The sequence below is a fragment of the Sabethes cyaneus genome, chromosome 2, assembly GCF_943734655.1.
Source record: "Sabethes cyaneus chromosome 2, idSabCyanKW18_F2, whole genome shotgun sequence".
NCBI classification, from domain to species: Eukaryota; Metazoa; Arthropoda; class Insecta; order Diptera; family Culicidae; genus Sabethes; species Sabethes cyaneus.
In genome coordinates this window covers 228,308,921-228,321,446 of record NC_071354.1, presented here as the reverse complement: position 1 = coordinate 228,321,446, position 12,526 = coordinate 228,308,921, and the positions used below count along the sequence as shown (strand labels likewise).

The 12,526-nt window shown below is 42.4% G+C and overlaps 1 protein-coding gene across 1 annotated transcript in view; it reads right to left on the bottom strand.

Moving 5' to 3' along the window:
* Positions 1–12,526, bottom strand: part of LOC128736718 (AF4/FMR2 family member lilli) — a 152,934-nt gene that overhangs the window by 44,763 nt on the left and 95,645 nt on the right. The window contains exon 7 of the mRNA XM_053831204.1: positions 11,024–11,125. Coding sequence (XP_053687179.1) covers positions 11,024–11,125 — 102 coding nt within the window. The remainder of the gene's footprint in view (positions 1–11,023; positions 11,126–12,526) is intronic.

Below are 12,526 nucleotides of genomic sequence, written 5' to 3'. Positions count from 1 at the left end.
ATATTGTATGACCATCGATAATGAATGAGAGCAGACGAACACCTAAAACAGCAGCCATTAATTCTAAGCGAGGGATGGAAACGTATTTTAGTGGCGCCACCTTTGCCTTAGCCGCCACCAATGCGCACTGTGGTGTTCCATCGGGTCTAATAACGCGGAAGTAGACTACTGCTGAATACGCCTCTTCGCTCGCATCGCAGAATACGTGTGCCTCTACGGAATCGTAGAGAGATTGGTTCGCCTCTGAAAAGTAACATCTTGGGATCTGGATGTCGTGCACATTATCAAACAAATTCGTCCACCTCTTCCATAGTTCGAAAAGTCGTTCGTCGATGCGGTCATCCCATTTTATACCGGTTTTCCAGACTTCTTGCATGAGAATCTTACCGTGGATCAAAAAGTTAGTCAGTAGCCCCAGTGGGTCGAACAGAGACATGATGCATTTCAAGACTTGTCTCTTAGTAGGCCGTCCACCAGTGTCTAAAAGAAATTGTATTTCCTCGCTAAACGAAACGGAGAAGGTTAATGCGTCACTCTTATGATGCCAAAGCATGCCCAGCACACGCTCAGCGTCGGCGCCTTTAGTCTGGATAAGGTCTCGTGTTTCAGCCTTCGGTTCCTCGCCTAAGAAACTGATGACTTCCTGGCTGTTGGAAACCCAGTCGCGAATAAAGAATCCGCCCTTAGCATGAATCCAGCGCACTTCACTGGAAACCGATTTCGCTTCGTCTACCGTCGCAAAGCTGTCAAGAAAGTTGTCGACATAGTGGCTCCTCAAGATACCATCCGCCGCTCTTGGGTGTCGTTCCGCAAATTCTTCTGCGTTTCTATTTTTCGTGTACTGCGCGGATGTCGGTGAGCTAGTTGCACCGAAAGTCAGCACATCCATTAGAAAAATTTGTGGTGGATCCTCAGGATTATCACGCCACAAAAATCGCTGCGCATGGCGGTCAGATTCTATTACTTTAATCTGATGGAACATTTCAGCAATGTCGCTTGACACGGCAAACGAAAACTGTCGGAATCGGAAAAGTACCGACGGCAAAGGAGTTAGCATATCTGGCCCGGGCAGCAGAAATGTGTTCAATGATACGCCGTCGACCACGGCAGCAGCGTCCCAAATCAGCCGTACCTTTCCCGGTTTCCTGGGATTTGTGATGGCCCCTAAAGGAAGGTACCAGGTTCGGCGAGGGTCTGCTGATTCCAACTCCTCTTGCGTGGCGCGATGAGCATACCCCTTTTCTTGATATTCGCGCAACTGTTGATGAACGCTGTCTCCTAACGCAGGGTCGCGCTTCATGCGTCTCTCCATGCATTCGAGCCGTCGAAATGCCATTCCGTAACTGTCTGGAAGCTCGAAGTGGTCGTATTTCCAGAGTAAGCCTGTGCTGAATCTGCCGTCAATTTTACACGTCGTTCGCCGAAGCAAATCCCTGGCTCGTTGATTTTCTGCGGATTCCAGCGGCTTATGCGTCACACCGGTGTCCTCCTGGTTGAAGTAGTCACGTACTATAGTGTCCAGCTTTACGATGGCTGAACAGTCGCACTCGTGGTAATTCAGGCGCTCAACGCTTGGACCGTCGACTAGATGGCCGTAAATGCACCACCCCAAGCGTGTCTTGGCAGCTATGGGTCCTCTATTGCCTTCCCTGACCTTCAGTGGGACAGCCAAAGACAGATCGTGGAGCCCGATCAATATCTGTGGCACAGCATTTTCATAGCTTTGTACTGGTAAGCCTGTCAGATGTTGAAACTGGTTTCGCAGAGGTTCAATCCTTAACGTCTGCTGTGGAAGGTTTAGATGATCCACCGTCCGTGCGTTTTCTAAGGTATACCGAGTCTTTTTCCCGACCCCGGAGAGTTCCACCGAAATAACCTGCGACATATTTTCGACTCGTGACATGTTGGCGGTCCACTGTAAGCAGAGAGGTATCTGTGGACCCTTCAACCCGAGCTGTTTAGCGAGACAAGACTCAACTAAGGTCGTCGATGAACCTTCATCCAGAAAAGCAAAAGTGTTGAGGGAACAAGAGACCCCATACACTGTCACCGGTACGATTCGGTACAGAACCGATTGTCCGCAATGGTGGTACGTCAGATTCGCATTGTTAACAGACGTGTTACTAAATGGGTATGACGAATGTAGCATTGGATGATGCCGAAATTGGCACCCGTCAACCCCACATCGGTTGGTCTTTCGACAAGGTCGACGACCATGAGGATTCAGGCATGATCGGCATAGCTTTAGTGTGCGCACGAACTTCCAGCGGCTCTCGATGTCACTATCTTTGAACTCGAAACAATCCTGAATCCGGTGCTCTTTCGCACAAATGAGACACTGCCTTTTATCTGCTGTCGTCACCCTATTTCCTCCTTCGTTTCTAGTCTCAACGTGGGCATTGAAATATTCCTTTTCTTTATTTTTATGTCGATCAACCCTGATTTGAGGTGGCTCTACGTACGAGCACACTTTGCTAACGGATTCTATCACGTGTGACATAAAATCACTGAACGCTCCCAAGTCAGCATTGGGACACGCAATTAGTTTTCCTGCCCACTGCATCTTAAAGCTGGAAGGAAGCTTCTCGACAACCTCATGGAGCAACATAGGATTTGAAAGGTGAGCTCGCTGTCCTGTTGCGATGAGGTGTTGGGTAAGATTTCTAACGGTTATGCCAAATTCCATTAGAGTTTCAAGTTTTTCAGTCTTCGGAGTAGGACACTCCCGCACGTTTTTTATCAGCTTATTGATAATGATTTCGGGGCGCCCGTACAGGGTTTGTAAAGTTCTCATCACCTCCGGCACGTTCTCCGGGGCCAGCAGGTAGTATCTTACGGACTTCAAGGCATTTCCTTTAAGGCATCGTTGTAGTCGTGCCAAGTTCTCTGTAACTGTGTATCCACAAGCGGCCGTCGAATTCTCATAGCTGTTATAGAACAGAGGCCATTCCTCCGGGTCCCCCGAGAAGTCTGGCAGATCGCGGGGCATAACTTGTCTCGCCGCTATCTGTTCCTGAGAGGGGAGGAGTAACCGGTGACCAGGTTGGAAAAGTTGTTCCGCAGGGCGGTGATTTTCAGCATCGATCTGTGGTTGTATGGTGCGCTTGATTGGCAAATTTAAATCAATCGGAGGTCTACTCATCGTATTCATTTGCATGGTAGGTGGATTAAATCCACGATTAGGGTAGATATACGAAGTCAAATTAGCTGCTTGCTCTCTAATTTCTTTTCGAGTAGCTTCAGGGTCCGGACCAGACGTATTTCGTGGTGGCATAGGCACGGTTGCACGGCTCGAGTGGCCAGCTTGTGGTTGATTGTCTACGATCGCTGAGGGTGCGTGTGGGTGGTTCGAGGTTTGATGAGATTGAAGTTCTGACTTCGACTTTGTGTATTGCTTCATGCAACGTTGGAGCTGCCGCTCGAGCTCTTGTAATTGTTCCAATGGGAGATCTGACAGTGTAACGGCCTCAAACCGTTGTTTGAGATCGTGAAGGGATTCAGGATTTCCATTCGTCTGGCTGACATTCTGGATCGAGTTAGCAGCAGGTATATTTTCCGAAACACCGTTAGCGGCAACCGCTTCTCTCCTATCGTGGCACTGTTCGGTTGAACTGGTCTGGTCTAGCGGGTTTTTAGTCGGCAAACTGGACACTACTACCTGAGGGGTAATCGTTTTTTCTACCCACTCACTAGTATGCTTTCTCTGATCCCGAGACTCAATCTCGATTATGCGACTTCTAACACTGCGATTGTCTGCTTCTTCCTCTTCGAGAGCAGCTGCTTCAAGCTGGTATTTTTTTTGTGCAAACTGTTTCTCCAGGTCAAGGTCTAGTTGTTTTCGTTGCAATTGTTGTTGCTCAGCTAAATGTTGCAGATCCAGCTGCAGCCGCGCGCGGCGTGCCGACGAAGTAGTGGAGGTTGATTTTGCGGGAGCTGGTAGGCATTTTGAACAACTCCAGCGGCGATCCTGAATAGATGACGTCACCCCCGCGCAGGCGTAATGCCACCATTTCTCGCATTCGTCGCAAGCTACCATGTCGTCGTAGCTGTTGGGCCGTTTACAGCCGGAACAGTCAAATTCCTCGGCCTTGGGGGTAGTTTTGCTAGTGTCCATTGTAATCTTGAAGATTTTGTTCGTGTAGAACGAAATGAACACACAGTTCTTATGATAGCGATGATATATTTGAATCAGCTTCAAGCTAGAAATTTTCCCAGTTAGATTTATATAGTTTAATGTAACAATGGTACCTACATTACAGTGTGCCTGTTGAATTTATTCAATGGACACTAGGTTTATATTTTCCTGACGGCAGCAGTGTTTCGCTGGGTGGTTATAGAAATATAATTTACTTCAAGCACAAAGCATTATGAATACATTTTCTAACCTATTTGCACTTCTATTAAAATATATAGAATCCAAAAAATGTGTAATTCGGCCCTTCAAGGAATAATCCTGTAATCTAAATGCATGGAATGTTAGCGCGAATTCACTTATGCCATCTTAATACTATTTTTACCACCAGAGATCAAAGAAAATTTATGAAATAATTATTTAACTAGAGATTGTGTAAAGCACGTTTTCTTCACTTGGCACTGACGAAATTCTGCCTATTGTCTTATTGCCTATTGAGGTTGACCGTGACGAGACTGTCAGTGGATCTCCACAGTGATGTTAGTTGGCGTTACTTAAGTTGCAGATAGGGTTGCCAGTGATTGTGCCCCTGTCGCAACAGTTAGTATTTTCCTGTTGTTATTTTCTTCTTTTTCTGTCTCAGTTTTCCATTCCAGTTACATTTCCCATTTCCAATTTGTCCCTTAGTCTTCGTTTTCTTCTTCTACCTGCATGGAACCGCGATGGCTCTTGCCGCATCAAGAACCCTCCTCTCCCTTCATTGTTCTTTTTGTTCTTGTCTACTCCGTCCTGCACACATGTAAACAGCCGAGCGTTCGGTAAAAAATTCGGTGGTGCTTATCGACGTTTACGGATCTTTATTAACGTTTGGTATCAGAAAATTTTTTACCAAGCGCTCGGCTGTCCACATTTCGGCAAAATTTTGCCGACTTCGGTACTTTTTTTAAGTGTGTGTGTGTTTTCTGCTTTTCTCTCGCGTTTTGTTTTTCGTTTTATCCCGTTTGTCTTCCGTTTTCATTTTTTGACGTAGGACTACGTCTTGGATTTCTATTCTATCTATATGGGGGAGCACTTTAGAAAAACGAAAAGGGAACATGTAACGAAAAGTGGTTATAGTTTGCACGCTTATAGCTTAGCCATCCGTCAATAGATTCTAGAGAGCTTGATATCAATCGAAATTTTTCAAAAAATCCATTACAACACAGTAGATTACATGTTTACCTAACAGACGTATAATAATGGAGAAAATATTTGACGACTATTCATCGTTTCATTATTTTCATTTTTTCGTCTTCCCACGTCAATGCTTCCCTAGCACGGATGACAGAAATGTGTAGGAGATGAGTTATGGGTTAAGCTCCCTTATGATTGTTTTTAATTTACGCCCTAGCTGTTGCTGCTTCCACGGATAAGGCAACGAAGACATCCAAATTCACCAAGCAAGACGCCAACAAACCGAAGAATCCATCGACTCCGGCCAGCGAACGATATATAGTTTTGGCTGCTATGTCTTTTGCTGCGCATCGTCATTCGGTCGCGACACATCGGTACGAAAGGTTGTATTTGAAACATTACTTCTGCTTGCCTGCTTTTTGTTGCGTATCGTCATACGGTCGCGACACATCGCACAGTGTTCCAAACAGCGAAATACGTGATCGTGTGATATTGCGTCAAAACGTGAAGTTTTTCGCATATATGTAGTGTCTTTAGGAACACTTAGTGGTATAACAAGCCCCTTCTTGTGAGATAAATCTTTGGGTAATTCATTCCCTTAAAAGTGAGATACGAAATTTATTTTCTCGCATATTCGAGATAGAGGTTTGGTACTCTCGGCAAAGTTGTAGGAAATATTAATATAAACAACTTTGTCAAAGACGCCATATTTGTATCTCTTCATGGAAATTGTCTTGCTAAAATCAACGTTTTTGTAGAACATTATTATAAGAGTTTCGGAGATATTTAGCTTTTTGATGAAAAATATTTTAAATATTTCCCTATGTGGCAGATCAAACAACTCTTACTTAAAAGTACGACAAGAAGATGTGTTGCTGGTTTTATTTTCGGTTTGAGTAAAGTTAATTGTTAACTGCTTGTCAATTCGTGTTTTCTAATTAAATAGTTAGGCCATTACAAATATTTTAAAAAGTTTTTGTCCCTCCGGTGTTGGGCCACTGAAGGTGGGGGCGAAAAAAAACAAAGAGAATTTTTTAATCGAGAAAAAATTGGATTTTAGGCATTTTTATTCTAAGTTTAAACGTGAAAACCAAATCTATTGCTGCTTTTAATATATACGTTGTTAATTTCCATGCAAAAATCTACGAAAAAAGACAAAAATGAAAGAAAATTTTTTTGGATTTGCGGAAATTCCGCTGTTTGAATTTCCATTTGTATTTCATGCTAGAAGCGTTAACTCAACTCGTACACTCATTTTTCAAGTTTTTCTGGCTGTAGAGCCCATAGACAATTGATTTTATACAAAAAAAAAATCAGAGGGGTTGTGTACAAGACACGACCGCATATATAGGTGACGAAGGACTACGTAAGTCTCTTTGTATAGTGATAGTAGCATGTATTCATGCTTGTAATCATTCGATTCTTCGATTCATGCGTTGTATGTAACATTTATCAAAGTAGTAACATTGCAACGTTCAATTCTCAAAAGATTGTGCATTTGAAAACAATTTAACAAAATCAAGAACACAAACTATTGCTTTCCTGCTACCTTACTGAAATTAAAGATTGTTTTTATTATCCATGGTTTCCCACGTTGAAGGGATTTTACAAATTCAATCCTATTTTATCAACAGCACGTCTTTTCACTACACTTCTAATGAAACGGCAAGCATGCATATTCATAGTCATATTGTAACCGAACACTACAGCTGTAGCACATTTTTCCAACACAGATTTCAAAATCGCCTAGGTTTAATCGTCTCGCAGTAAAGAATTTGCGACCTATGGAGACGACGAACTTGTGTCATTTTTTCTGGCACACTTCCCTAACACAGACATCAAATTGGACTAGGTTTTATCGCGTTCGTAAAAAATCTGTTGGCACGAGGGGGCTTTGTCACTCTCTCTGGCGTACTTCCCAAGCAAGGACATCAAAATGGTCTAGGTTGAACCGCGGTGTTAAGAAATCTTGTTGAAATGAGGAAGCTTTGTCTCTTGTTTTGGCTTACTTCCCAAGCACAGATATCAAATTGGTAGAGGTTTAGATCATCGTATAGAATCTTCCAACCAATCACGAAGCGAGAATTCTGGTAAAACACAGGTTCATTGTTTTCAATTTTTCAATAGTTCAACATCAAGAATCCATACTTTTCTTCATTTGAGTCAATTCTTAGAAGATTTTCCGATCGATTGGTGTAAGAATATTGAAAATCGATCGGAAAACTGCTGAGCTATTAGCGCTCAAAACCTTTCATTTTTCGTGACGCTCGCATTTTTCGATTTTTTGGAATGACACCCTATCTCAATACTTGCCGTAAGACGTAGTCCTACGTCAAAAATCTAACTCATATTCTATAAATAATTTTTTTGCCCCCCGATTTTTCAAGCCAATTTCCAAGGGGGGGGGGTGACAAAGACTTTTAAAATGATTTGCAATGGCCTTATTTAGTCATTCCGAAAAAATTCGGCCTTCTGTGATTATTGTTGAAATTTGGCCATTTGGATTTCGATTCGTGATTCGACCTTTTGTGTTTCGGCCATTCGGTACCAGCCCATTATGAGTGTGATCTTGAGTGACACCAATCGAAGATATTGAACAAAATAGACTTAAGTTAGTTTTTTGGAAGCTTTTCTTTTATTAATTGCGTCAAATAATTTTAAGTCTCCATTCATTTTCGACTGGTTAGAAACTCAACTTGTTAGAAAGAGATTGTCAACGTAAACAAAATGGCGTTTATTGCATCCGAAGTACATTTTAATTGTTCTATAAATATAACTGAGAAACAACTATAACTTTTGAGGATACAAACAGATACAGACAATTGACATTTGCTTTTAAAGGTTTTTTTTTGTACTTTTAAGTAGGACTTGTTTGATCTGCCATAATTTACCACCTTGGGAAATATTTAAGCTCAAAGAAGTACTATTTTTCATCAAAAATGCTCAAAATCTCCGAAACTGCAGAAAATCGCGTATAATAATGTTCTACAAAAACGTTGATATTAACAAGATAAATAACTTTTCAGAACACTATGAACACGTAAAAGTTAACCAGAATACGTCAGGGTTTAAACACAGAGAACAGATTAACAGGCTCGAAGGAAGTAATCGATTTTTTGTGTGTAAAATCTGTCGGTAGCGCCCTCCAGAAATAGTTTGCCAAACGCATAAAAATATATCCATGTACCTTTATCTATATTTCTTTGTGCTGGAGTTACATAGCAGCGATGTCAGCGACATCAAGATTTAGTTTGCCACTTACTGTTCGAGGGGTGCTCTATTGAAGGATTACTCGTAGATTACATAAAAACCTTTTACACACTCTTGTCGATTACCTGGTAGTCTGTTCTCTGTGGTTTAAATACTGTTTTGAAGGGTTTGTCTACGAATAACGCTTCATAGACAATTTCCATGAAGAGATATAAATATGGTGTTTTTGAAAAAGTTGTTTATATTGATATATACTACAACTTTGCTGATAATACAAAACCTGTATCTCGAATATACGAGAAAATAAATTTCGTATCTCACTTTTAAGGGAATTAGCCACCCAAAGCTTTCTCTCACGAGAAGGAGCTTGTTATACCAAGAAATGTTCCTAAAGACACTATATGCGAAAAATTTCACGTTTCGGCGCTATACCAAACGATCACGGATTTCGCTGTTTGGACCACTGTGCATCGGCAGGAAAATTTGTATTTGAAACATTGCTTCTGTTGCCTTTTGCTGCGCATCGTCATTCGGTCAGCAGCTTTGGTTAGCGATACATCGGCAAGCAGCTAGCTTGCGACACATAACATCATCATAACATAACATCATAAACATAAAAGTCTATCTTGATCGCAGATCCTACCAGTAGCGTTTGCCCGGTCAACAGTATTCCCACCATTAATCCACACACCAATAACCTATCTGATGGATGAAAGTAGACAATGGGCACCACGAGTCATAAATTTGGAAATTCGAGATTAACAAACGGACCTTTTCAGATCCACCATTTAAATTGGCTGAAGAGTTGAAATTATGAATTTCCCATGTGTAAAAGCACAATACTTTACCCACTTGGGCATCTATATATGAAATTCGTACAAAAATGACCGGGATTAGCATTGGGAGACGAATTGCTCTACATTCGTAGTCCTAATAACTCTGTCAGTTCTGAACGGGGTTTCAATTGTTTGTATACCAAGCGATTCGTAAAAGAGGTAACAATTGTATGGTAATCAGTATAACATTGTTTTTCAATTAATAAATAGTGAAAATCAACGAATAGATTCAAGGTCAAATTTCCCTGTACATTTTCAGTGTGATCGCTTCACTACCCCGGCACAGACGACAATTAGACACACATGTTAGCTACTGGAGTTTTGTGCTTTAAAAAATGAATATAAATTGGTTTCAAATTGTACTTGAAAGTAGATTTGAAATCGGACTTGAAGATGAATTTAAATGCATTTAAAATTGGACATGAAATTGTACTTGAAATTGGGTTTAAAATCAAGGTTGAAAATAGACTTGGCAATTGACTCGAAATTGTGTATAAATTCGTTCCAAATTGCGCATGAAATGGTATTTGAAAATCACCTTAAAACTAGACTCAAAATTATACTTGAAGTCGGTGTTAAAATTGGGTATGAAATTAGAGTTAAATTTGGACTTAAAATCAAGCTTAGGCTTGAAACTAAACTTGAAGTATATTTTCCTAAATTAAGGTTAAAGCACACAGAAACGTTCTAAAGCGCTGAAAAGCCTACACAAGAAAAAATTTCCATACAAAATATCCTTGAGAAAATCACGCACGAAGAAACGTTTTCCCTTATCGCGGTACTTTCGATGCATGTTCTCGTTGACAATTATTCGAAACATTTTATGGATTCCGCACCTGCGATAGGTATAGGACTTCCATCAGCTTCCTCCGTCTGATTACGTTACGTTGTTCCTCCTGCGTTTACTGGTTGCCTTTTCACGCTCACCGCCGCGCCGCCGCCGCCGACGCCGTCGGCTGGCTCGTGTGCAAAACTCCCACCAGCCAGCAGGGTTGAATAATTATGAAATTTATGCTCACAAAGCACGCCATGAGTTGCATTGTACCTGCTACGGTGGCAGCTGGTGGCGGTGCAGCACTGCAGCAGCGTGATTTAGCACGTGAGTTTCGAATCAGGTCGTGCTTCGACTTGGCAGTAGTTTTCCCCGTTCGAGAAGGATTCGTAACAGTTCGTACGCCAGCGTTTCCCGTCGTGTCCTCGCAATTTACGTAGCGTTGCGCTAAGCGCTAGGTGCTACATAGCCGGTACCCCGGTATGGTGGAGGAGCAGGATATCGCGTGCCGAAAGGGAAATTAATTGTTTCCGGTGGTAAACTAGCTGGTAAACGTTGTTGGTAACCCGAGGGCACAGTTCACCTATCGGTTGCCGCGACACGAAGGTTGACGCGGTCGCCGGTTTTCGTCAGCGATTTTGTTTGAACGCCGACCGAGGTGTGGATTCGATGTGTTATATTAATTACCGCAGAAAAATGAGACCTAATTGCTGCCGGGGCAAACGTCGGGGTAGAATTTCCTAATTTATTAATTTGCAGACTTTAATTAGGATGTTCATACAAATAATATGCATATGCAAATGGTTTTGTGTTTTGCCTGACTTCCTAATTAATAGAAGCAATCACTCGCGAACCTGTTGGAAATACCCATCCTGCACGGATGGGAATAAAATTACTAACCTGGACCGTTGCTGTGGCAGGCAAAGCTGATTTGGCCGACCAGATGCTCGGCTGCCTGGTGTTTTCACCGACTGAGATCGGCTGTGATGTGGACTGCCGTATCTGCAAAAAAAAGAGATGAAAGACGAAAAATGTTATTACAGTTTTTATTGCAACATGACGAATAGGTAGTGCATTTGAAAAATCATTTCGATTTCGTTCGGCGAATTCTGATCAAGACTTTGGTTTTTGTTCTCATACGAAGCGAAGAAGCTGGACGGAATGTTTTCCATAGCTATGCCACCTGGTGGCCTCTTTGAGGTTACATTATCAAAGCTTCTACGTACTGGAAATATTCTCGGAGCACTTTTTGCTTTGACGGAAGGCATTAACTTTGTTATGCTTTCATCACACCTCACCTTGGACGGTATACATAGAAGCAGAAAAAAATGAATTAAAATCGCATCGTACCTTGCCCATCCATCCCGTCCATCTACAGTACATACAAGCGGCGACCGACATTAGTTAGTGTATTTTCCTTTGCACTTCTACTTACAATGCAAATGGAAGTGAATGGATTTATTCTGTGGTGAGGATTACATCTGTGTGTCCTCAGTTCCTATGACCGTCTCCGTCATGGGAGTGGAGTGAACCACTCTTCTGCTTTCTGAATTGAGTAACGCACTATTTTTCTTCCGGAATGGTCAGGTTTTTATTCAACATTCTAAAATTAACTTTAAAAAATTGTTTTATCATTTAACTGAGTCCGTAGTTCCGACTTCCGCTGATAATACGCCTTTTAATCTTACGGCTGGTATTGCTGTCCTCTGTTGCCAGTGAGCCAAGGTATACGAACTCGTCGTCTATCTCAAACTCATCCCCGTCGATTACCACGTTACTGCCCAAGCGGGCCCTGTCACGCTCGGTCCCGCCCGCCAGCATATACTTCGTTTTAGACGTATTTATGTACTGATCTTCCTCCGCCTCAAATTCTATGCCGACAGCATCCACGTCGTCAGCAAAGCAGATAACTTGACTGGATTTATTGAAAATCGTACCCAGCATTTCGATCGCCGCACGCCTTATAACACCTTCAAGCGCAATGTTGAATAGCAGGTAGGAAAGACCATCACCTTGTCGAAGTCCCCTGCAAGATTCGAATGGGTCCGACAGTCCACCCGAGATTCTCTCACAACACTGGATCCCATCCATCGTAGCCACGATAAGTCTAGTAAGCTTACCCGGATAGCCGTTTTCGTCCAAAATTTTCCATAGCTCTTGTCGTTTTACGCAATCATATGCGGCTTTGAAATCGATGAACAGATGATGCGTGGGGACTCGGAATACGCGGCATTTCTGGAGGATCTGCCGTAGGGTGAAGATTTAGTCCGTTGTAGACCGACCCTCCATGAAGCCGGTCTGTCGGTGAAAGATGACTTGGGACAGCACTTGGTAGGCGGCATTCAGGATAGTGATCGCTCGGTAGTTCTCACGTTCCAGCTTATCGCCTTTCTTGTAGATAGG